Source organism: Pteronotus mesoamericanus, unplaced genomic scaffold (assembly GCF_021234165.1).
Source record: "Pteronotus mesoamericanus isolate MK-2021 breed Mesoamerican mustached bat unplaced genomic scaffold, CSHL_Meso_final contig_702, whole genome shotgun sequence".
Taxonomy (NCBI): Eukaryota; Metazoa; Chordata; class Mammalia; order Chiroptera; family Mormoopidae; genus Pteronotus; species Pteronotus mesoamericanus.
This window is the reverse complement of record NW_026555239.1, coordinates 3,565,483-3,591,270: the sequence shown is the minus strand read 5'-3', so window position 1 is coordinate 3,591,270 and position 25,788 is coordinate 3,565,483. Positions and strand designations below refer to the sequence as shown.

The 25,788-nt window shown below is 56.1% G+C and overlaps 1 protein-coding gene across 4 annotated transcripts in view; it reads left to right on the top strand.

Moving 5' to 3' along the window:
* PACSIN2 (protein kinase C and casein kinase substrate in neurons 2) overlaps positions 1-25,788 on the top strand; it is a 105,030-nt gene that overhangs the window by 60,424 nt on the left and 18,818 nt on the right. For all 4 annotated transcript variants that reach the window (XM_054582486.1, XM_054582483.1, XM_054582487.1 and 1 more), the window contains exon 2: positions 16,556-16,691. In XM_054582486.1, coding sequence (XP_054438461.1) covers positions 16,632-16,691 — 60 coding nt within the window. In that variant the 5' untranslated portion in view covers positions 16,556-16,631. The remainder of the gene's footprint in view (positions 1-16,555; positions 16,692-25,788) is intronic.

The window sequence follows — 25,788 nt, the reverse complement described above, 5'->3', positions numbered from 1 at the left end:
TCTGTAACCTGAGACATGTTACCCAGAACGTGGAAAGCTACCTGAAGATGACGGGGCAGGGAGTGGGGGAGCACCATGACTTGTTTCCTGTGAGCCAGTGGGTATAGAAGACACCAGGGGCAAAATGCCACCGTTTCAAGGGCTACTGAGTGACTCCAGATCTAGCATTCTTTAACGCTAACTTCTCATAGAAAGTGTCACTTTCTCTAACCTTCAGGATCCAGCTCCAACAGCAGTCTCCTCCCTCCGTCTCTCCCCTTCGCCTCGTGGTCCTGTCTCATTTCCTGAGCTCCAGTTCGGGGTCACACACACAGTGAAAGTGAGACCTCCCCCATGGAACTCCAGGCGCAGTAGCACTCAGGCCTCTGCGAGCCGCATGGCCAGCGTGCGGCAGGAGCCGACACGCCAGGCTGCCCTGAAGGACACCGAGGAATTGCCAGGTGGCCGTCTGGCCTGTTTGTGTGTGTGCACCCTCTGCTCATTGTGGCCCTGGCACAGTATGTACCCAGCGACCCCGATCTAGAGGAAGACCTCCCCTGAGTGCGGCCGAAGGCTGCTGTGCCCCACACTCCAGCTCGTGAGGGTGGAGTTCATTTGCCCTCCGCCCACTGGGGGACAAGCTCAGCCTCCCAGCACCCCTCGCAAGCGCGAAGGCGGAGGCTTTCGTAAGCGTTTTCCACAGCTGGGCTTCTTCCCCTTCTTCTTCCCTTCTTCTTCAGGCCAACGTTAAGAATAAAATAAACTGACCCACCTTTCTCTACAATCTTCAGAACCATTTCCTTTTCATTCTCAGGCCACAGGAATTCACTGCTGAGTGTTCACTATTCATATGCAATTATGAATTAGGAACTAATTCAATTACTTTCTAAATTAGAAAGGAAGCCCCTAGCGCAGATAGAGAGTGAGTGATTTCAAAAGACCTTCCCCAAACCTACCTAAAGTGACTGCTCGCTGGGCTTGTTTCAGACACCTTTTATATTCTGCGCCATTTAGGGGGCATTAGCTTTTGGATGTGTCGGCTCAAATCCAGCGTTTAGCAAGATGATTTTGTTTTACTCCATGCAAGGGGGGATGGGGCAGGAAGGGGGTGAGCTGGAAGAGTCGGCTGGGCGGGAGCAGGCAGGCCTCTTCCTTGACCGCCTCACTCGGAGGTTCCTGTGTGGGAGGCTGAGCCTCTGGAGGTGGCCGTCTGGGACCGCTCGCCTGGGGAGGAGGAGCCTTGGGGCTCCGTGTCCACTCAGCGGGCCCCCACACAGCCTGGGGCGCCTCAGGGGCTGGGCTTCTTGAAGCTACCCGGGTTCAGTGGAAAGGGCTTGGGCCCCCCGGGTCCCTCCTTACCTACAATGGGCCTGGGGCAGGTCTGGGTTGGGGGTACTGAGTTCAGGGGAGATGCATGGCTCTTGACTAGGCGGGGCCCTGGGGCTGAGGCCTATGGGTTTGTTCCACGTGTGGGCCCAAGAGGGCCTCTGTGTATAGCTGTCAAAATAAGCGATGTGCAGGTGGAGTCAGGACGTGCAGAGGAGACAGGCCTCGCAGAGGGAGCTGGGGCCTGCACTCAAGTGAAGGATGGGAAAGGTGGTCTTGTAACTACCAGTCCTGTAAGGTGTCGTGCATATTGATGGAGGCGGCGCTGCGGTTCTTCGCCACGTTCACTAGGCTGAGAACGCAGCGTGGGACACTCGGGCGGCTCAGCCAGCCTTTCTGGATTCACTTGGCTTTTATGAAAAGCCTCAGAACAATCCTCATTGTATGACTGTATGTTTCCATACTGCCATCAAACTCTAATACATATAAGGTTTTATTTATATCAAGTTGCTGGTAAAATTAGAGAGAATGTTCAAATCTTCCTTTGCTTCTTTTTACTTTCTTTGTCTCACGTTTCTCCGATGAGGGAAAAGACCGGGAAGGCTCTCAGAGAACTGGCCGGCCTCGTGAGTATTTGAGAACAGTGTGAGTCATTGTAGCTTTTTGCTGGTATTTTAGTGTCCGGTTTATTTTTAAACAGTTCTGTGCAACTGGAGTTTCTTCCATGTTTTCTGTTGCCATGGCTTCATAATATTTCCCCAAATCTGCTTGTTCATGCTTTCACACACCCCAGCATCAAATGTGCGATTCCTGAGTCAGAATATCTTATTCATGATCTCCAGGAATGTTTCTCCAGCTCAATAGCGTTTTTCTCCAAAAGGGAAAAGTTCGTTGTTTTTCCCACTACAGACGCTGGGAAGAGAGCGGGTTTGGTTCTGTAAAGCACAAATGCAGGCAGTGTGGTGGGTGTGGGCTATTGTGGGCCCCCTCAGCGGTCTGAGCAGGGGACCAGTGTCATCTGTGTGCAGCCACTTCCCCTTTAGATGCCACAGCCGAGGGGACACAGGCGGGCGGGCGGGCGGGCGGGCTGCCACGCGGGCTCGGGAAGTGCTGGCATCAGATGCTTTGGTCCTGACGCCCACAGCCCCTGGGTTCTTGGTTCTTGTTAAGTGTGCTGTGTGTTTGTTCTCCTCTCTTACTTATTTATTCACTTATTTTGGAACCTGACCGAGGCTTCTGCTTTGGGAAGGTCTCCTGTATCAAGGATCTGCGGCGAATAGAAAAGCAGCGCTGTCCCTGCGGCCGCGGGTGAAGTTGGCCTTGCAGCCTCTTCCTAGCGCTTGCAGTTGTCAAAGAGGTGCTTTTCTGCATTTCGTTGCTTTGTGAAATTTGTCTGTGTTCGAGGATGGTTCAGGATTTAAAGAAAGTCCCAGAACCATGTGGAATCGTAGTGATACTTTGTTTTTCACCTCTTACAGTCTCTGACCATCCCTCATTTTTCAGGGACACCGGGTTTTCCTCTGACCCATAAACGTAGTACCAGACCAGGTGCTGGGTGTGCGCTTGGGGCTTCTGCAGGGACTCGGCTTGGCAAACGCTTTCAAGTTCTGCTATAAATATCAGTGCTGACTCAACGACCGGGCACTTCCTCTTGCTTGAGAATGTAAAGTGTGGGGTAACTGGCTGGACCTTTTGTCTCCTAACACAGTTGCTGCCTCTGATTCAGAGAGGACCCCTTTTAGATCAACAAAAACAAACTGAAATGTGGTTCTGGGTGCTCTGGGAGCTGCCCAGGAGGCTCCAGGTGGGAAGGTCTTTTGACTAAGTGACTACGTAAGCTGACCCTTGTAGAAGATTTGACTTTTTGAGAATCACTGAAAAAATTACTTTTGCTCTCATCTGAGTAAGTAGTCTTTTTCTCTTCCCTGGATAATCTAGGAGGTGTCAATATGCGGCTTCGGTGAACATGGTTGCTAACAACACATCACTGTGACGTCATTGCTTTTCTTTGCCACCATTTCCTGTATAAAGATGCCAGCGTGAGTCTCTGTCAATTTCAGCAAGTTAGGGAGGACCTATTATGAGTGAGATACCCGAGTGGAGTTTACCTTGTAGAGGGAGAAGCAAACTGAATATGAATGAAAAAGCTTGGGTAGTGATGTACGTTTTTAAAGAAATATACAAGGAGAATAGAAAGTGGCAGGGCACAGCTCAGGGTGGGAGGCAGAGCCAGATGCCAGAGGATGGTCAGGGAGGCTGTGGGTGGGTGGGGTGGTCCGTGCGCTTCCCTCAGGGAAGAGCGTTCCAGGGAGAGGGGACAGCGTGCGCAAAGACTCTGAGGCAGGAATGGGCATGGTGTGTTGGAGAAACCATGGGAGGACCCCTGAGTCTGGAGCCCGCCTGGGCCGTCCAGAGAGGGAGGCTGGAAGGGGGGCTGCAGGGGCCGGGACGAGGGGGAGGCAGCAAAGCGGAGGAGGTAGGGTGTGACCCTGAGTGCCATGGGTTTGGAGCAGGGACGTGACACGATGCCAGTGCTGGGAAAGGTGGCCTTCCAGAGACCAGAAATTGGGGGGGGGGGGGGGGGCGGTGCGCGTATTTTCTGTCCTAACATCCTAACATTGGGTTGTTTGGGGGTTTTTTGAAAATAAACTTTTGTTTTCATATTAGCTTTGAAATTTTAGAGTTATTAGTATCACCTCTGTCCCTTTTGCTTGGGATTCTGTGACATTTTCTGGGCCCTTTTGGAAGAGAAGTGTTTTATATGTAAGTACAATGGTTGTTAATAGTAACAATAACAAAATGATCTCGGCATGGTCTTGTCAATTAAAAAACATAACTGTGAACAGAATGTTAAATAGTTCTCAGCCTCACCAGCCGCTGATGATTACAAGTTGTGAGAATTTCACCAAGTTTGAACCGCATGGGGATTTCTGTGCAGAGAGGCGGCACCAGTTGCTCCTCCCTCCGCTGCTGTTCCTGTTTCGGGGCAGACACCGCTGTGCTGTGCAGCCCTCTGAGTCCTGGGTGCCCCCGCCCCCGACACTGGCCTGCGCCCCTCTCTGGCCCCATTTCCTTGCCCCTCCCTCCCCCTTCCCTGGGGTCTCTTCCTTCTGGGATGCCCTGCCCCGCCACACCTGCCTGGCTCCCACTGGCTCCTTGAGATTCAGCTTGGTGTTCCCTGCCTCTGCTGTGTGACCCACTCTGGGCTTTCTCAGCACCCTGGTGGCCGAACGACCTCTGAGAAGGAACCTTGAGGGGTCATGTGTGGGCTTCAGGGGCAGCACATCTTCTGCCTGTAGTTTAGAGGCAGGAATGAGGCGTTGGCAGGTGCAGCCCGCCCCCCCCCCCACCTCCCTGCTGGGCATGTTGCAGCTCGCTGAGTCCCCTGCTGTACCCCTGCCTGGCCTCCCAGCAGCCGCAAACAGGGCTCCTCGGAGGGGTGCCCTGCGGCCGGAGCCGGAGCGCCTGTCACAGTGCGTGAGGCTGCGGGTGCTGACGATCAGGCTGCTTACTCGTTCTGTGAAATGCACATGCTAATCGCTAGTGACTTTCCCTTTAAGCTTTGATATGTGTTTGTGAGGCTTGTGCCACAGGTTACATGCCGTGTCACCGACACTGGACGGAGCTTCTGTGATGTGGGTGTGCCCGGGAAACACGGGTTAACGTAGACCAGGCTGGCTTCGCAGGGAGCCTCTGAGGATGAGCCCACGCTCGGCTCTGGGCTCCCGGCGAGGACGTCCAACCCGGGTGGCCGCGAGGCTCGGACCTACCTGAGGAGGAAAGCGCTGTGCAGCCGTGAAGGCCGCTGCGCGTGCCCCGCGCCTAGAATGATTCGGCTTTAATCCACTCAAGTTTTCCCACAGTCTCTTGCCCGTAGAAGGCTCCTTTAAAACATTTTAAGTGCAGAGAAGTCGAAGAATTTGTCTAATGCCTCACCCATTTTCAAGTAAAGGTAGCAAGACGCCGAAAAGATGCCCGAGACCCCACAGCTGTTTAATGGCGAGTTTGGGGCCAATTTTCCAAATTTTGGCCCTGAGAGCCCTTTGTAAGAGGAAAAAATGACTTCTGAGTCATCAGAAATTAAAGTTTGTTTGAGGTAGCTTTACTGATTTTATTTGTTTGGGGTATGTGAACGTCTGTGCGTGTTTTTATTTAAAAAGTCTCATTCCCGGCAGGGTGTTCCCAGTGATTCCCTCATCCAGACTGATTAACTGCCCCAGTCCTGTCTCTTGGGGGGAGTTAACTGTGCGCTGACAGTCGCCCCACCCCAGGAAGTTTGGGGACAGCAGTCTGCCGGGATGCTGCCTGAGGATAACCGGTGTTGGCGCAGGGTTGGAGGGGTGGGCGCCATATACTCTGAAAACTTAAAGAAAACATTTAAAGAAAATTTTTTAATCTTCACCTGAGGATTTTTTTAAAATTGATTTTTAGAGAGAGAAGAAGAGGGGAGAGAGATCAGTCGGTTGTCTCCTGTACACACCCTGACTGGGGATCAAACCTATAACCTAGGTATGTGCCCCGACCGGGAATTGAACCCGCAGCCCTTTGGTGCACTGGAAGACGGTCCAACCAACTGAGCCTTCTGACCATTACAAAGGAATTTTATATTTAAAAATTTACAAATGTGTATCCCCTTGAAACAAAAACAGCCACGCTGATTTCTGTGTCCCCCGAGGGAGAAATGCGAAGCCATGGTGAGCTGAAGTCTCCTTTTCATGGACCCCTCCGTCTCCCCGTTCTCTCCATTTCTTACTTACCCGTAGGTGCTATTTCACTCCCTGAAATGCTCTCAGATTCGTCATGTGAAACAAGCAGGGCCCCCAAAGGCAGCAGAATTTTTCTGCCCTTGTGTTTTTGGGGTCATTTGTTCTCCCACGGCTCTCAGGGCGTAGCCCCACCCTTTCTCGTGGGCGTGTGATCTGCCCCTCAGGTGCACATTGAGGATGTGAGATTGAAATCTTGCTTTTTAAACTGCACCGGAGAGGTTCACGAGCTGTCTCTAGGATGCATGAGTCGTAGAGCGCCCAGCGGAGAGAGAGGGCGGGAATTGGGAAGCTCTGTGAGCTGTGACACAGCTGTGACTGTGGAAGACCCGGAGCCTGGGTCTTTCCGCGAGGGCCTGGCGCAGCAGTGATGTCCCCCAGCCGTGAGGAGTGACAGGAAGATGGGCCAAGAGGGAAATGCTTGTGCAACTGGACGAGGCAGACCACGGGATGGCTTGCCTGCCGCGATCGCCGCGGAGACAGACGGGGGGCGGCGGGAGAAGAGAGGCCGAGCAATGAGGACACAGGTTGGTGGGAGAGGGTCCGGCCACAAGGAGCCCCCTTTGGTTTTGACAGCCCTGTGCAACCCGGAAGAGTTGACATTTGGACTTGAAGCCGTCCCAGGTTGAGAGAGCAAAGCTGGGTGTCACGGCTGAGCGGGAACACGCCTGCTTCAGAACTGACGCTGTGCTGACCCTAAGTGTCGCCATGCTTGACACTGCAATGGTTTCTCCGGGTTGGTCTGTTTAGAAAAATTTGTCTTTCTTTAACCTTCTCCAACATGCCTGTTTTCCTCGCGGGAGGAAGGGGCTTGCTCAGCGGTGTTGACTAAGACAAAATAACGCTGTGTTCCCCGACCCACTTTCTTTCTTTTCTTTCTAACTGTGATGTTCAAGAGTCTGAGCCGTTGGTTTCCAGTGAAGTCACTGTGTCCTCATAGTTCCTAAAATTTCCCATCTCTCACCAGCTCCCCCTTCAGTTTGTGGCAGGTAGTTCTGTGCTTGAGAATCACTGAAACCGGTAGTTTCAGGAGATGGTTTCCAGGGCAACCCCGAGCTCTCTGGTTTTTTAATCCCTGGAAGCACTTGACAGTGTTGGGCCCACGCTGCACCCTGGTGGCGCTGCGGGAGGGTCCTCCCCAGCCGCGTGGGCCTCCGGGGGCTTTCCGCAGGGGGCAGCCTTGGAAACTGAGCACCTGAAGTTAACACAAAATAATATTGGATGTAAACTGTCACTGGGAAAAAAAAAACCCAGCGAAGAATGAGGAAACACTCATCAGGAAAAAAAGATTAAAAAAACCGAGCACTTAACAATACACAAGCTGTTTGTCACCGTTGAAGTAAATGCACTGCAGGATTTTCCAGAGATGTAAGTCACTTGATTTGCTGATCTCTATCTCTTCCTTTGAGGAATGTTCACTTTTCCAGATGAGATCACTGGAAACAAAATAGGCTGTGCCAGATTTGTGAGCTATTAAAAAAAGCGTTTGTGCTTTGCTAATGGTGCAAAGCAGTTTCTTACCTCAGGCCTTACTCCCTGAGCGCCCAGTGTGTGGGAGGCGGCTCGAGGGCTGGGGAGAAGCAGGAGGCCCGTCCTTTCGTCCTTTGCACAGGGCATGGAAGAGCAGATGGATGGACAGATGGGAGCAGCCTGCACTGAGGCTGCAGGCACGGAGGCCCCAGGGGCCTGTGGGCCCCAGTGGTGCTCAGGCCAGGGGCTGGCGGCAGAGGGACCCCCTGCGGGGCTGCCTGGTGGGAGACAGCCGGGGACCAAGCCACCCCTGCCTGCTATGGCTCCTGAGCCCATTTGCGGGTTGGTTTAACATGTGCAGTAATGTTTATGAAAGAATTCCAGCCATTAGAGTTAAAACAGCTTCACGTAAATGCCCCAGGCATTTTTTCATCGGTAGATCTTCAATCTGTATAAATCAAAATAACCCGGACTCTTCAGTTCAACTTTTCTCATCCTGAATTCATCCCAGTTTTTACCAAGTGTCCGCTACATGTCAGACACCAACGGCGGGGACTGTAACAGTGAGCCCAATAGACAACACTCCCCGCCCTGCCAGGGCTTCTGTTGTCTGTTCTCGTGGGGGAGGCAGTCAGCGCACAGCCTGAGGGAGTAAACGACACGCTTGGGGGAAGGAAATGAGTGTTTAGAAGAGATAGGAAACGAGAGGCCTGGGAGCGCCGGAGGCGAGGCAGGCTGGAGAGGGCCTGCCCGACACAGGCCTGAAGGCCTGAGGGACACGCAGGCAGCGCCTCCCGCTGGGCTCCCTGGTGGAAGCCCCTCCCGGGGAGCAGGGGAGCTGGTGTGGCTGTGCCTGGCAGTGCCCCCACCAGCAGGGGCCTCGGGGCTGGAGCGGGGCCGGGGAGAGAGCGGCAGCCGGGAAGGGGGCCGAGGAGGAGGCATGGGGGCTGTTGAGCAGGGCGGGCCGCCCTCTGCCGGAGCATCCTGGGGCTTTGGCTCTGCGTGAAGGGGCGTTGTGGCCTCACCTAGGTTTTCAAAAGGCCGCTGTGCTGGGAATAGAGTGGAGGGACAGGGAAGCTGGGACAGGTGTCAGGAGAGGACTGCGGTACCGCCGGGGAGAGGCGAGGGTGGGTCGGAGCCCCTCCGCAGGCAGGCCGCTGGGGCTGTGGCCGGCGGTCCTCAGAGTACGCATGGGCGGTGTCCTCTCTGGACGCAGCGGTGCGGTCACGCGGTGCAGAGGGCCCTCCCTCCATTTCGGTGCAGGCCATTCCTGGCATCAAGTGGGCCTTGTTATTGACTAGTTTTTGTATTCTAAAACTACTACATGACAACAGTCCAGATGTTCAAGCAGTTGAGAAAGTTACAAGGTGAAATGCCTAAGTCCCCTCCCCTCCCCCACATCATTCCCAGAACAAGTCTGCAACCCTGCTGCAGGCTTTTGTGGGTGCCCAGTGGGGTCAGGCTCTGTCTACTATGCTGCAGCGCCTGTCTGCGCTGATGCGTGGGCACACCTCCTGGCTGTACCCCGCCCGCCCGCCCCTCTTCTGGCTGCCGTGGCCCTCCCCACAGGCGGGCCGGCGTTGCTCATTCTTGACGGACAGTGAGGTGGTTTTCAGTGTTTCTGTTTTGTGGCCACCATGAATACCTACATTTGACTCATGGGTGGGTTTAGCTGTAGAATAAAGTTATAGAAGAAATAGTTGCGTCAAAGGCTGACGTTGTTTCCTTTTGTTACATCGATTACACACTGAGAGGCCTGAAACGACGCTCAGGGCAGGCCGGCAGCACAGCTGCAGACACACGTGGACCCCCGCGGCCCCCGGCGGCCTGTCTTACCGGCGCCTGTGCTGGAGCTTTCAGTCCAGTAGCGCAGCTGAAAGAGCCGGAGTTACGTCGGCCTGTCGAGGAGGCCAGGCCACTCTTGCTGGAGTCTTCAGTGCCGCCCCGGGAGGCCCAGTGCTCCTGGGGGACCTTGGCTGCCGCCCTCCCCCTGCCAGACAGGCCCCTCCCCTGCCCTGCATGTGCCCACTTGCCACCTGCCTGGGGTCCACAAGCCGCTCCCTCCCGTTCCCGCCACTGCGCCTCAGTCCCCATTAGGATGTCGGCCCCAGGTGACAGGGGCCATGTCCTTCTGGTTGGTGACACAGAGGAGCACCCGGCACACAGTAGGCGCTCACATACGAGTGTGAGGAATGGACGGTAAGTGCGTCCTCCCCTTAGGAGAGGCCTCCCCTTGCTTGGCCCAGCGGAGGCTCCGAAGAAATGGAGGTCATTTCCCAGTTAATGAATGATTTCCCACCCTAATGTGGTCCATGAAACTAATATAAAATTGAATATCAACTGCAGTTGAAAAAAAATAAAGCATTTCAAATTGTTTTTAAAAATTTGTTTAAAGTAATGGTGAGGGGGCGAAAATGACTTTTCCACTGTGGATGATGCATTTGAAGAAACAAGCCTTTGGGCGGAGTGCACGCGCTCCGCGGCCCGCTGGGCAGCGCTGCGCCAGCCGCGCCCCGTGTGCGGCGCAGGGAGGGCGCCTTCCGCCCGGGCTGCCCTCTGCACTTCTGCGGTGACAGAGGACTAGGGAGGGCTTCCCCTTCTCCCTGCCGACTCACAGGGACGCGAGCAACACGATCACTTTGCTCAGAATGTCCTTGCTTTAAGTAATAGCCTTTCTACCTAATGAACTATTCAGTTTTTTTCTTTTCTGGAACAAATTAAGGGCATTAAGGGGGAGCCAGAAGTGCTTACATAATTTGTACCTTTTGTTTATCTGATATCTGTTATCAGACCCGGGAGTGGAGTGGGGGGTGGGGGAGGTTATGCCGCTCCCAGCCCGGGCCAAGGGCACCCTCAGTGACCTCCGTTAACCTCTGAGACTCAGTGAATCCTTCAGGAGTGGCTGTGACTCACTGGTGTTTATATACGTCACTGGATTCCTGGATTCTTGACAAGAGCCGCTGAGAACGTATGTTCAGCGAATGTCGATGGAGGGCCTACTCTGTGCCAGGATGCACGTGGGGGGCTGCGAGTGTGTTCTTCGGGAGCTGCGGGGAGAGGTGTGGGTGGGTGTACATGCTTATGATGGTCTTGCCCTCAAGTGTCACGCTTGCTGCTTCTCCTCTGGTGAGGGCAGACAAGGTTCCAGGCAGGAGCTTGTCGTCCTGGCTCGCAGGCGACTGTATTTAAGGTCTCTGAGGAGACCAGCCTGCGCAGAAAGAGTCTCCCAAAGGAACATTCACTTCTGTGTAGCATTTGCTCAGAGTTAATGGAACTCACTCAGCAATTTATTCGAGCATTGGGGTTCAGTGTCTTTAGGAAGAAACAGCCAGTCACCTACTGGGTGAGAGACAGTCTGAAATGCACTCAAGATGTGTCAGACTCTGTCCTTGTCTTTGGGAAGAGCAGTACTGACTCACTTGTTTGTCACTTTGCACTGGCCTGAAGTTCTCTCACATCCGTCACCGCCCCTGCGCTGCTTCCTACCGCAGGAGGTGAGGCCTGCGGGCGATGGCCGTGACCGTGCCTGCTGGGAGCACAGGGCCCCAGGGCAGGTGACCGAGCCTGGGGGTGGAGCCAGCCCCCCCAACTGTCTTCCCAGGAACTTCACCTCCTGCAGAGAAGCACCGCGTTAATTATTAAACGCACTTTTATGGCTTTGGCATTGATAACGACATCTCAGGAACACTCAGTGCCATCTGGCATTACAGACCAGCCTGTGCAGGGCAGGTTCACAGCCTGCGGTGGCTCAGCTGGCTCGGCCCCCAGCAGAGTGAAGGAAGCGGCAGCAGGAAAGCCTCCCGGCCTGGACTCCGTGTGAAGGAGCAGGCCTGACGGCTCGCCTGTTGCCTTCAGAAGCCTCAGTTTCCCCAGCTTCAGCTCAGTGGAGGCTAGAAGCACATTCACATCTGTGCATGAAAAAAAGTTCTTTTTGTTTTGTTTTTTAATCCTCATCTGAGGACATTTTTTTCCATTGCTTTTAGAGAGAGAGGAAGGGAGAGAGGAAAGGAAGGGAGAGAGAGAAACATCGATTTGAGGAAGAAGCATTGATTGGTAGCCTCCCGTACACGCCCGGATTGGGGTTGCACACGCCTGGACCAGGGATCAAACCCGCAATCCAGGTATGTGCCCTGACTAAGAATTGAACCCGCAACCTTTCGGTTACGGGGTGATGCTCTAACCAACTGAGCCACACCGGCCAGGGCAAAAAAAAAAATTCGACTAACATTCCTTGGCAGGCCTGTGGCCTTTGGGGGATGTTTGAACAGCGATATTAACAAGACACCCTTGACAATCAAGTCCCCTTCTCTGAGGGACCAGCCTCCCAGCCACGCAGGGCTCGCAGGTCTAGGAGCGACTTGGGGCTGGGTGTGGCCTGTCCTGCTGGAGGTGGGCAGCATGGAGCTGCTTGGTCTGGGTTGAGCCCCCGCCTGGCATTTACGAGCTGTGGGGCCCTTGATTTGAATCATCGTATTCGGTTGTCGCCCTGTAAAATGGGGACAATGATACATGTCTTACAGGGCTTTTGAGGAACAAAAATAATACACTGAAAGCTCACCTGGACCACCTGTTGGTGATAAGAGGTGCTTGGTACACGGTGTCGGTTCATTACCGCCCTGGGTTCCCGGGTGAGCAGTAGAACCATGTGTGGTTGAAGCTGGAGTTCTCAATTTGACACAAACACAGCCAGCTGCGGCCAGGAGCCTTCTCTGGGGGGCACCATTCGATCCTTAGGGGGTTGTCGAATACCTATGTGGTACCAATAGGCAGTTCTTTAAGTCCTTCCTTGGTGGCCTTGGTTTCCCTGGGACTGAGTGGGCTCCTGGGCTTGGCCTGGAGCTGGACCCCCTGCAGCTGGACCCCCTAGGGGGGGTTCACGTGAGTGTCCATTGCCTGGAACCGAATCGGTTGGACTAGGCTTCAGGCCACTGCTCAGAAAGCTCATTTTCTCTTGGAGTGCAGACCGCATCCCCTGCCCTGAGCGGCGTTGGTCTGCAGCTCTAGGCGCCCTGGGTCCGTGTGTCCCCCACCCTTCCCTTAAGGCGGGGAAGGGTGTTGTCTGGGGACAAGCTGTGAGAGAGGAACACGCATTGTGTTGTCTTCGGGTGATGGGACCGTGGACAGGCCATCCTTCTCCTCGTCCTTTTCTCTGCCAGACCCTCTTGGAGTTCTCTATGGAGAACAGGTTATTTTTGTTTTTGTAGGTTACAAAATACATTTAAAAAAAGAATGGCCGATTTGGTACATTAAGACCCCTTAACATCGGATAGCGCCATTTTTCCCGCCTTCTGTCAATATGTAGAGCAGGTGGTCTGAGATTGTGTTTTGATTGTCGCCAAGCATTTTCACTTTCACATCAACCGATTTCACTTTATGTACAATATTAAAAGGGCTAAGAATATTTTGTGCTCACATTTGTCAAATGTAACATTTGGGCCTTTCCTGATTCCCACTACTCTAGTCCAGTTTAGCTGTATTGCAGTTTTATTTTTTTTTTAATGTGAGGTCTCGCCGATGGTCTTTCCGTGTCCCCAGCCCTCTCTCAGTTCTGGGAACTTGAATCTTTAACAAGTGAGGCTCACCAAGTGCAGCTGGTATGACAGGTCTTCCCCCCTTTCCAAGTTTTGTTGATGGAAGACCATTATGTCACTGAGTCACATGGCGTTTTCTGGGCTCCTCCCTGACCGTCTCTGAGCCCAGCTCCGGCCGGTGTGACGGAGAACGCCTTGCGGGCCCAGGAATAGCGGTGGATCATCGCACCCCGGGGAGTGTGTGGTGCCAGGCAAGTCCTGGCTGCAAACGAGCAAGTCCAGCTGTGTAGCGCGGAGAACGGTTTTTGTTTGAGCCCCAAAGGCTGACGACAACTGATTCTGTTACTTTTGTAAAATTGCCAACCCTGGATTTCCAGGGACAGATGGGATTTCCTGGTCCCCCCTTGGCCCACCGTGACCCCCGCTCCCTCTTCCAGGCGGGAAGCCCCTCTCCTGTGCATTTGGGCAGGGCCCGTCTCTTTCTAGCTTTTTCCACGCCCTATTCATGGAAGGACTCGTTTTTGCTTTCTTGCTATTTTCACAGTATTTTCTTCATTTTACCTATAAACTTCTTTAATTTTCTGCAGTGTAGTGTAATAGGAAAAACTTGAATTTTAGAACCATAGGACCTGCCTTTGATTCTTGAGCTCACCATTTATATCCTTAAGCAAGTTTCTTGATCTTCAGTTTCTGATCTGTGAAAAGGAGAAATAAAAGCACCTACCTCATGAGACTGTTGTGAAAAATAAATGAAGCTGTGGAATATAGCTAAATTGGTGCTTCAAGGGAGATTTATGGTTTTGAGCGCATGTATTAAAAATGAAGAAGGGCTGAAAATTAATGAACCAAGCTTTCATTCCCAGAAGCTAGAAAAAGAACACATTGAAGCCAAAGATGGTAGAAGAATGCAAATGGGAAGGGAAGAAACCGAGGAAAAAGAACCCTTAGATTCCCAGTGGCATTTGTGTGTCAGCTTGGCGAGGCGGGGTCAGAACCTGCGGGTTGTGCAGGGGCTGCCTCAGCGGCTGGTGAGCCCTGGCCAGCGCGAGGGCGGTTGGGCCGGGCTGGGCTGTGAACCGCTGGGCTGTGGCCGTGCGGGTGCCGATGGGGTCAGTGTGGCCCTCGCACAGCTGTGATCTGGGGGATGTCACAGTCGTGGAGCACAGTGCTGTGGGGGGGTCCAGGGCCCTGGACTGAGGGAAATTAGCAGGTTGTTGCTGGTGACTTGGGTGAGGAAAATCGGTCCTCCCTGTTCCCACCAGGCAGCTGGGAGCCGCCTCGCCTCCGACGGCCTTGGCAGCCCCAGGGCATCGTGGACTTGCTGCTTGGCAGGGCGTCTCTTAGTGATGCAGGCCCTTCTCCTAGGAACTGGCTGTGTTTTCCCGTACGGAGCCTGGTGGCTCCTGCCTCATAGCAGATGCTCAATAAACCTTGTGCTGAACTGACCTTTCGTGGGTGTCTAAACCGCGGCTGAACCCAGGCAGAAATGAACTCTGCTTGAGCTTTTCAGGCATCAGGCTACCTCTCCACGCAGAGCAGGCGCCCTGTTCTCCCCGGACCTGCTCCCGAGCTGGCCCCGCAGCCCTGCCAGCAGCTCGACTGGGCTGCTTTGAGACTCCCCGGAGCCGGACGCCCAGACCTCCCCCGAGGAGCCCAGAGCAGCGGCCCGCTGTCCTGGGTAGAGGGCCTTCTGCTGCTGCTGCCAACGTGGGCCGGGTGCTTCTAGGAGGGCCCTGGCTCAGAGCAGATGGTGTCACAGAGAAAGGGACACCGTGAAATGCCAGTGGCACCGGAGCCCAGGCCAGAGTGGCCTGTCTGGCCTTTGTGATAGCCCCATGGTTGGAGTGACTGACACGCTGCCCCTGTGGTCACAGGGCAGAGCTTGAGCCAGCATGTGGCAGGACGAGCGCCTCTGCCCGCTCACGCAGAGGTGCCCACGCGACTCTGCCCAGTTTCGGCGAGAGCTCGCGGCTCTGAGGCGCCGTAACCCGGCCTCCGCTTCGATCTTGTGGGCCGTGCCGCGCTGGGCTTGCCTCTGGAAGCGCCACCAGAGTAAACCCTACTGGGCTAGCAAGTAGGGCTCAGGATGGAGGACACCCGATGTTTTTAAATTAGAAACAGTTTTTAGCAAACATCTCGATAGGGTGTCACCTTAGCGAACAAGGAGAGTGGTGTGAAATGCTGGTCTCCACCACTCATTTCTTGGGTGGCCAAGGGCACATCACGTAAATTTTCCAAGTGTCAGTTTTCTCAACTATATAGACCAGAGTAATGACAATAACAAGAATTACTACCTAACAATAACTACATTATTATTGACTATGCACCGTGTGTTGTCCTAAGCCCCTGCATGTAATGCCTCATTTGACCCTCACAGCAGTTCTGATTCCCTTATTGTCCCTCTTCTACGGATAAAGCCGTGAGGCACAGAGGGGTCGGGGCACTTGCCCGCCTTTGCCCAGCCAGGGAGTGCGGGGTTCGGGAGCGGAGCAGGCAGCCTGCCTCTGGAGCCCGTGTTCCTTACTGCGGTTCTAGACTGTGTCACGAGCCTTGCGGCTGAGCTGTGCTTGCCTCAGGACGAGCACCTAGACCACAGCCTTGCACCTTGTACGTGTGACAGTGTTGCCCGCTCTGCCCGCCCCACCCCACTCCCATCGCTAAGCTGAGAGGCTGGACTCCTGACTAAGTGGTTAGGAAAGTTTTGGTCCCCGGAGCTGTGTGATTGGAGCCCCACCCAGCTGTGGACCGGCCACGCCATCCAGCGGCTGTGCTTCTCCGTGTCTTCAGCCTCTTTCCTGCAGCAGGGGACCCCTCCCCCCTTCCCCTGCTGGGCTGAGAATACTGAATCCGCCCTCAGACGTCGTCCACTTAGCTTATTTTCCTTGACTCTTTCCAGCTGACCCTCACACAACGCAGGCGGCCTCAAAAGAAACTGTCTGAATGTGGGGCTTCAGGGGCTGAGATGGATGGGGGGAGGACGGTGCCCACCACCGTGGGCCAGAATCCTTGTGGAGAGGGGAGGGCCCTGTGAGGGGTGGGTTATTTCCCCTCACACTTCATCTGAGCTCCCGGCCCTGCCGGCTGGGACGCGGCAAGCCAGCAGGCAAGGGCCCTGCCCTGCTTCGCTCGCTTCACGTTCCTCTCGTACGCTGTGCCTCGTCCTCCCCCGGCTGAGCAAGGGTGTTTAGTAAGGGCGTCGGTCTGTCCTTCCGGGAGCACAAGCTGTTCTTCCGGAAGCTCCTGGAGCTCTCTGGCCGGGTGTTGCAGAGGCTACCACTTGTTAGTGAGAAATGCAACTCGTGTATGCCTGTGATGCACGCACACATGTCAGTGCCCGGGGTTTAGTTTCTTGGCCTCGTCCCAACCAAAGGAAACCTTTTAGACGGCTTTGTATGCAGGCAGTGATGGAAATGGAAATTGTGAATGGAAATGCGTTGCCCTTTTACCTTGGGAATTCAAAATCACAGCGATGTGTTTTTCTTGCAGGTTTGCCTACGGATCTTGAGCATCTGCGGTTGGTCTGAATTTAAGCACCCCTGCTGCTCCCTTACCCTTTGGCGAGATGTCTGTCACTTACGATGATTCCGTTGGAGTGGAGGTGTCCAGCGACAGCTTCTGGGAGGTAAAGCCCATGCTCCCCCCACCCACGGCGCGGCGGTCAGGCTGATGTCTGCCAGGGCTCTTTTTCTTTTTTCTGGTGGGGATGGGAGGGGTCAGGTGAACACGCCCCCATGCCAACCAGGCAAGGGGGCCAGGTCCGATGGCAGCAGGCGTGGCCGAGCTGTCGGTGAAGGCGGTGGACTCACCCTGCCGCAAGGGTCGGACACCTGGAGAGTTCGGGGGGTTGAGAGGCCTCGTCGGCTTGTCGTCCTCTGCTCTTCCCCTTCATGTTGAGCCCCATGTGTGACTTGGAGCAACACACACTAACCGCCGGCCTAGCCTGAAAGGCAGTTTTGCTTTTGGGTTTTGTACAGCAAAGCAGGTGGTCGTGATGCAACATCACGCCGGACAGTGCAGCCGAGTGGCCAGGGGGCTGACCAAGCTGCCCCGGGGCCTGGGGGAACATCTTCCGGTGTCTGATTGGATCACTGCGTGGCTTTGTGGTCACTCCTCCTGAGCCCCACCTACTTTTCCTGCCTGCTGGTTAAAGGAAAGTCCGTTTTTGACCCAATTTTGTTCTCACAGCCAAACCCCTGTAACTTTCCCAGTAGCCAGGGGCTTAGGGAATGAGCTCTCGCTTGGCAGTTGGAAAGAGCTAGGCCCTGCCCCCAGCTGGACCCTCGCTCGCTGCGCGCCCTCCTGGCCTGGCCTGAGCCGCGGGCTTTTCATCTGCAGCAGGGGATGATGCTGGCCTTTGGGGGGCTGCCAGGAGGAGGCGAGAACGTGGACATTGGCCCCCACCTGGGCGCTTTCCCGACACGGGAGGCGAGGCTGGCACCCTGAGCCTTGCAGGGGATGGGCACGAGGGAGCTTTACAGACAGAACGACCGGGTGCACAGCTGCGCCAGGCGACAGGCTGACAGCAGTGGGCAAGTGGTCACAGGTGGCCAAGCTTAGAAACGGTGGAGAAAGAGCGCAAGACCTGGCCAGTGCTTTTCTTCCTCTGTGTTGGGGAGAAGGTCATTGTTGACTTTCAGCTGAATACTTCATTTTATTAAAGGTATGTATTTATTGAGCACCTGCTGCATGCCAGGCCCTGTGAGGCCCCAGCAAGGAATGTGGTGCCCCGGTCCCTGCCCTCTGGGAGCTGGCTTCTGTGGGGTCGGAGCAAACCGAAAAGCGCAGCCTTCCTGGTTGGAGCTCGGGGCCAGAGCTCAAATTGCAGTAGCCAGAGAGGCACATGGTCCAAGGTGACATTTCATAGAAGGCAGCAAGAGTGATGGGCAGCGACAGAGTCCTGGGCGTGTCCCAGCTGCTGGCGGCAGCGGCTGCCAGGCATGGTCAGGTGCGCTCTCACTGCGTCGGGGAAGGCTGGGGGCAGAGCCGGATGGAGCTGTGTTAGAAATGGCGGCCACTTATCAGACAACTGTAATAGCATCGTCAGGAAAATTATTCAGTAACAAAGCCGTGGCGGTCACAAGATGCAGTTCGAAGGTGGCCCTGCAACGGTGCTGAAACCTGGTTCTGCCCCTCTGGCCCCACGGGCCCCCGGAGGCCGGGCTCTGCCAGCCCCGCGGAAGCCCGCAGGAGCCAGCGGCGGCTGTCCGGCGGCCCGGGGAGCCCCTGCGAGGCTGGCCTTCGTAAACCACGTCCTTGTTCTTCTCAACACTGACCCACACCACAGACAGGATCCTTTAGGGTCATGGGAAACTTTCCCTTTTATTTTTTATTTAATTTTTATTTATTGATCTTAGAGAAAGAGACAGACAGCATTTTGTTGTTCCACACTTATTTATGCATTCGTTGGTTGACTGTTGTATGTGCCCTGACCGGAGATCAAACCCACAACCTTGGTGTATCGGAATGATGTTCAAACCAACGGAGCTGCCCAGTCAGGGCCCCTGTGTGTCTTATAACGGCGGTGACATTGCCATCCAGTGTCACTCAATAGCCACCCTGAGCTAGGTGGCGGTGCAGAGAGGGCAGTGCGCACAGGCGGCCTTGCAAGTGCTGGACAGCAGAGGCCATGGGGCGGCTCAGGCTCGTGCTTTGGAGCCAGGGGGCCCTGGTTAGACTTCGGGGCTTGTCATGCACGTGTATGTGCCTTTGGGCAAGTTTCTAATTTGTTTTTGCCTCGATTTCCCAGTCTGTAAAGTGGGGGTGATGGTGGCACCCACATCCTAGCGCAGGTAGGGGTCAAGGGAATGAGGCGATGCACAGTGGTGTCGGGCGTCGGGGCAAGTGCTGGGCCGGGGGGCCTGTCCCTCTGCTATGGAGACGCGGGCCTCTCCTACACAGGACACGCCTGTCCCTGCAGGCTGCATTTCGAGCAGCATTGTAATTACCCAGTTGATGGCAGAAACCACTCTGGAAAAATGAAGTTGCGAAATATAATGCTATTGTAGAAACCTTCAGCTGCTTGGTAAAAAAAAGAAAAAGTACATGAAAGCTGCCAGTACTGTACGAGTTTGTTGTCAGCCTGCATTTAATCAACGAGCTTTAACAAGCCAGTGATTTAAGCTCTTAGGCTCCTTGCTAAATTCCTAGCTACGATACTGTCAGTAGACAAGAATATCTGCTTTTGCCTGAAGAAGGCAAAGGCAAATGGGTTTATTTTTCTAGCCCCGCCTCGCCCGCCTCTGGACGGGGTTCTGGAACCGCTCTGTAGCGCCTAAGTCCGCCTGAGTCAGCAGTGCCATTGCCTCTTCCTCTGTGCCTGGCGTTCACCAAATGGAGGGGCAGATGCTCAGGTCTGGCCGGCCCTGCTGGGCTCTGAGTGACTCAGGTGCTGTGCACCTCTCTGAGCTTCTTCCTGCAAGTTCCCTCTTTCCCACGGAAGGCGATTTCTCAATCATGTGACCTGCAGGGGTGCGCAGGTTGGAAGAAAGCTACGTGGTCTCGCAGTGAAAAAGCCTTTTGTGCTTGGTTTTACTCCTTTCCGCCAAAAGGTGCTAACCGGAGAGGGCCATCAGAGATCCGTCTTCTGTGTGCCAGCACAGGGGGCGTGCCCTGCTCCCTAGGAGCCTGTGGCTGTGGCCTTTGGAGGTAAGCTCCCGGGGGAGGGGACAGAGCTAGCAGGGGATGGCGGGCGCGGTCGGATCTGCCAGGGAGCACAGGGGAGTGGGGCATCTCTGGGGCAGGGGGACAAGAGCAGGATTGGCACCTCCTAGGCGTCCGATGCCCGCTGGACGAACGCGTGAGCAGGGCTCATCTGTGGACGGAGAGATGGCCCACAGGGACAGGATATCAAACAGGAGTGTTTAGCGGGTGTTTGGAGAGGGCACTTTCTGTACAGCAAGAGATCTAGACAAAAAGAGGGGGTTCGGTTGCTTCTGTGCAGTGTGAGGGCACCGGGGCCACCACAGCTCTGCCTGTTGGGGGCGCGAGTTCAGAGAAGGGGCTGGTGGCACAGAAAAGGCCCAGGGGGTGGGCAGGGCTGGGCTCTGCGCCTCAGAGCAGGGAGAAGGGGCGGCATTCCCGGCGCGGTCCGGAGGCTGGGCCGAGCCTGGCGCTGCAGAGGGTGCGTGCCTTGGCCGCCTAGGGGCCCAGGGCCCGCTTAGAGGCGAGACGGCCACAGGACCAGTTAGGTTGGGGCCAAATGGAGGGTGTTCCCCAAGTGCTGACCCCTTCAGCAAGTGGGAGCCTGGCACACTCCACCTGTTGGCCTCCCGGGGCTGCGGGGCATCAGTTACTCTGGCAAGGCTGGCTCTTTCTGGGAGCCCGTGGGCCCTCCCACGGTGTCCTCTGCCTCCAGGCCCTGCCTCTGGGTCTTCTCCTTGCTCCGTGTCACCTTGAAAGCCAAGTCACACTCTTCAGCATGACTAAGACATGAGCATGTGTTGAGAGCCACAGGACTGGCCTCACCCTTCCTGAGGATCTCTACCTGGGACTACAGCCAAGCTGAGCGTGCCCCCCCCCCCCCCGGCTCCTGTCCACAAACAGCCGCCTCCCTGCCTGGGAAGGTGGGCGCTTTGGGGGTGTGTTTTCCTGTCCGACCCCATTCTTCCTCAGGGAGTGCCCCCTGAAGCAGTATTCCCTGACCTCCCCCCGCCCCACCCAGCAGGCTGCAGCAGCCAGGCCAAACGCCCACCCAGCATGTCGCTCTGGGCTGTGGACTCCCTGAGGATGAGGATGGGACTCTTACCCAGTCTCTGGGACGTACCACAGCGCCTGACACACTGAGTGCTTGTCGGTTGAACATGCAAGTGAATCAGAGTCAGGGAGGGTTAGTGCTGGGCAGCGGCACGCCCTGCTCAGAAGCAGCTCGTAAACAAGTGTTTGGGATTAAAATATGCACACAAATAACCACAACACTGAGCAGAAATCATTGCGGGTGGGTATGTGTATATATAATTTTTCCCATTGATTTTTGAAAGAGAGAGGAGGAGGGGGAGAGAGAGAGAGAGAGAGAGAGAAACATCCATGTGAGACACACCGATCAGCTTCCTTCCGTCCATGCCCAGCCAGGGTTACCCACAGCCCGGGCCTGTGCCCTGATTGGGATTCAAACCCGCAGCCCTTCGGTGTACGGGACGGTGCTCCAGCCAGCCTGCCAGGGCTTTGGTAAACATTTCTAGTACATCTGCCCTGTGCCGGGCCTATTCCAGGCCCCGGGGATGTAGCATGAGTAACACAGACAAAGCGACCTTTAAATGGTCTGGATCAGATGCTGGGAGGATGCAGAAGAAGCCTCTCCCTCCAGCAAGCTGCGCGCCAGAGCCGTCGGGGGCTCTGGGAGACGAGTGACGAGTGACGTCTCATCGCAGCCTGCACGTGGGTGCGTGCATTTGGATGAGTCATCGGACTGAGTGCACGTAAGCCGCGTGCTTGCAGCCTGGGCACTTTCCCGCAGGAATGGTAGCCTGCAGCAGAAATTTTAGAAATAATAGCTAGCATTTATCACACATTTATTTGTGGCCCTGCTCTTGGAGGCTTGAAGCCGCTCAACTGTGGAGGGTGGCGGAGCGGGACTGCGGCTGGGAGCCTGCTCCCCAGAACTGCCCTCCTGCCTCTGCGCCCGTTCCCGGGGCTCCGCAGGGAGAGGGCCCGGCCTTTGCAAGCCTGCCGCACGCTGGAGTGCTTTTCCTCGGAGTCCCGCCTGGGTGCAGACCCTGGCGCCGCCATTCCCGCTGTGTGGTAGTGAGGACTCAGGGGTGAACCAGCTGGCGGGGCTTCGCGGCTGCGACACGGCCTGCCAGTGCGGGCTTTGCGGGGTGGTTGTCGGGGTGCGGGCAACATCACGGGGCCAGGGGCCCCGTGACTCTCGAGCCCGGCCGGCCTTCACCCACCCCGTCTGTCAGCCACACGCGTGCACAGTGTGGGCTGCTCTGTGTCCCAGGGAAGGGGCTGTTCTGTCGTTTTCCTGGGGAGAATTGACCACTCAAGGTTTTTGCTGTCAAGCTTAGCCTCCGAAGAGAAATTTTAACTTTCTTGCTTGATTTCAGTGATGTCAGAGAAACTTAGGTAAGCCCCATAAAAGAAAACATTTTCCTTTTCTGCCCAGTAACAAATAGAATGATCTGGTTTTAGAACTGGAGGGGCCTTGGGTGTGCAAATCAGCTGTGGTGGCCTCACTTCGCTGAGACCTTTGTAGACAGATGTTTGGGGTGAAGGAGCCATGGCTCTGCGTGTGTGCGCGCATGCGTGCATGGGGGTCACAGGAATCGCCGGGAAGGTGTGGCCGGGCGTTCTGAGGCCAAGGAGTGAGCGCGGGCCGGTGGGACACTGTGGGTGCCACAGGCTGGGGGGAGAATGGGCCTGGGAGGCAGGGGCCGCTACCTGGAGGAAACGCTGTTCCTGCTGTTCCTGCCCCGGGATTTCCCCACTTGGTCATTGGCCTTGTGCCCCAGGGTTCACCCGGTTTCAGACACCTTTCCGCCCTGCCTCCCTCTCCTGCCAGAGTCTCTGCTAACGGCTGCTGGTCTCAGCGAGCCCCCACTTCCTGGCCAGGGGAATGATCTCAGCGTCCAGGGCGGTGGCAGCTCTCACAGCAGTGAGCTGCCACTCATCCAGCACCGGCCTGGAGCGTGCGGGAGAGTCAGCGGGGCCAGTGACCCGGTGGTCCCCAGGCAGCCGGGGACTCCTGCCAGTTCCTGGGTACTTGGGTGAAGGCGTGTGTGCGCTTGCACCCGGACTGTGAGCTGCAGGGTGGGGCGGTGGCTTGCAGGTGGGTCGTGTGCTGTGCGCATGAGCAAGGCACAGGGTGTCATCGGGCCTCTGCTGCTGTCTGAGTAACAGCCCTAAGGAGTTCAGTTCTGAAATAGCTTTGTTGAAACACACCCTTCCTCCCTGCGTTACTACGTGTTCTGTCTTTGGGGTTAGACGTGATAACTGGAATTTCTTGGGTTCTCTTTCATCCATTTTTTTAATTTGTGTTGTTGAACATGTAGATCAAAGATTGATCATGCAACTTGATCTTTAAAGTTGCTGAAGTTTGGGGTTTGTGCTTTAAAATGATCAGACAGCAGAGGGCGCTGTGTAGGACCATGAATCCCATCCCCCTTGCCCCTCCTACTGGGTGAGCTTGGATGCCCAGGGTACAGAGGGGCAGGCGTTCAGTGTTGGGGGCGAGAACAGAGCCAGGAGTGGGGACAGGGATGAGCCCCCAGTGCAGTGACAGGAACTAGAGCCGGGTCCAAGCAGCCTAAGAACACAGAGCAGGCTCACAGAAGCTGGAAACTGAGGCAGCTAACAAACAGCAACAGCAGCAGGCGGGCAAGGGACTCACTGTCCAGCCCCTCGGGGCCCTGCTCAGCCAATAGCAGCCCCCCACCTCTGTTTTGAGGGCAGGGGCTCAGTGAGCTTCTGGCAAGTCCGGCCATGGTCCAGGGAGCACGGGGGCGGGGGAGCTGGGAGCCTGAGGTGGGGCGAGTGGAAGGCAGGTTGGAGACGGAGGAGAAGTGGCACCCGACGGCAGGAGCACTGGCAGAGCACAGCCTGGGGTCCTCCAAAGAGGACCCACGCTCCTTGGCGTTTCAAGCACATGTCAGATTTCACAGCCCTGCCATTGTTTGTGACCCTCTTATTTGGAAAGGACAGTTCAGAGTGGGGTTGGGATAGGGTGTAAGAAAGGGGCCTTGGCTAGGAGGCCGCGTGCTGTCCCCGTGGGGACGCCCAGCGGAGGGTGTCCAGGATGTGGCCTCTGCCGTGCGCTCTGCGGGGAATGTGGGTGGGAGGCAGCGACACCGCCAGGTCCAGTCCTCAGACCCTCCCGACGACTCAGGGAGAGGCTGGCTCAGCCCCTGCGTCTCACTGAACGCCCGCCGCTCAGCGGGGTGACAGCGAGGCCCTCCGCTGGGGTGGCAGGAAGGGCTCCTGAGTGGCTCTCACCAGCTCGGCGGGAGGTGTGCCGGTCGTTGCCCGTTTGTCGTGTTTGTCGTCGTGGAGTCTCTGCGGGCGCGCTGAGGATTGATTCTGTCTAGCTTTTGTGGGGAGAGCTTGAGGGACTCCCTGGATTAAGAGCTCGCTAACAATCTCGAGCCCCCTCACACCTCTGAGCCCTCGGCAGCTCCTTGGCCCGCGCCCCCCGCCCCTGCCCCGCCTCTTAGTCTGGGACACCCTGGTCCCAGTGCCACCGGGCATTGAGAAGATGTTGCAGGGCCTCCGTGTGCCTGGTCTGGGGGACCGAGAAGTATGAAGGCAGGTCGTGCAGGAGGGGTGGCGGGCGGGTGGGGCAGCCGTGGCCCCGCCTCAAGGAGGGTGATGCGAGAGCAGCGCACTGGTCTGGGCCTCCACGTCCTGCCTCAGGCCTTCAGAGGGGGCCCTGCCACGGAGAGTTCCCTTTGACTCTTACCTCATGCATCACTTCCTGCAGGCAGTCTGCCCACCCAGAGTGTTCCTTCTAGACCTCGTCACCCCGTCACTGTGTTACTTATCTGACCGTAGTCCCGCGAAGCAGGGGACCATGACAGCTGGTTCATCATTGTATCTCTAGTCCCTTGCGCAGTCCTTGACACACAGTAGGTGTTGGTTACATGTTTGTGAGTTGCAAGAGGGTGCTGCCAGACCCTCAGAAACTGAGAGCCATGCTGCAGCAGGTAGCCTGCCAGCTGGCAGCATTGGCAGAGTCTGTTCAGTGAGAAACCCTGCGGCTGGGAAGGGCTCTTGGAAGTCACCCCGTCCCCCCTCACCCCCCCGCTTCATTTTCTGTCTGAATGGACAAGGTGAGGAAATGGCTGGGTCTTGTCAAATGATGGCCATGCCAGGCCAGGAGGGAACCTGACTGGGGAGACCCCCAGCCTGTCCTGCAGACCCACTGCTCCCGGTGCGTTGGGTCCTCGCAGCGTCAGCTCTAACCGCCCCTTCCAGCTGGAGGAATAGAAATGCAGGGAGCTAGGCCTTTGCGGGGAGGAGGCCCCGCCATGGAGGCTGGGAACTGAGGGACCCAAACCAGAGGGCACGAGCTCACGTAGCCGCCCTCGCTGCCGTCTGCAGGCCTGGAGTTCAGGAAGCCCAGAGGGTCACCTTTCATCCTGCCTTTCAAGCCAACTGAGAACGTTCTGGAGCCTCGCATGCCTCATCGGCTTTGGATGAAACCTGTGACTGCAGCTCCGTGGGGTTGCCGGGCGAGGGCACTGCCGGGGCGTCTCCTCTGTCCTGTGTGCTCGGCACAGCTGGCCAGCCCCGGGCCGCGGGTGTGGGCGTGTGTGTAGGCCCTCGGGGCCACAGGGCCCAGCGCATGAGGCTCTGAGGGAAAAATGATGGCAGCGTGGGCAAGCGTGCTTAGTAGTTGTCCGGTCTGGGGTGCTGGACACAAGCCTCAGCGGCACCTGGCAGGGCCAGGACCAGGGCCCGCCCACTGCCTCACCGGCGTGACCTCTGCGGCCTCCCTGAATCTGTGGGGCTGGTGGGAAGTGCACACGCCACCCGATACCGACCCATTAAGTCTAGACTCTACGCCTTCTCTGTTCTCAGCCTGAGGAAGGTTCCGTAAGGTGGGCTCTGCCTCCTCCTGGCTGCATGATCGTGGGCGACTGTGCTTCTTCAAACCTCAGTTTCCCTTTCTGTACAACGGGAACACTAATAGGACCCACTGCCGAGGATTATGACAAGGCTTGGTGATGTGGCACGTGTGGCACATGCCAAGCGTAGACAGGCTCTATTGTGATGCTACTCCTGGG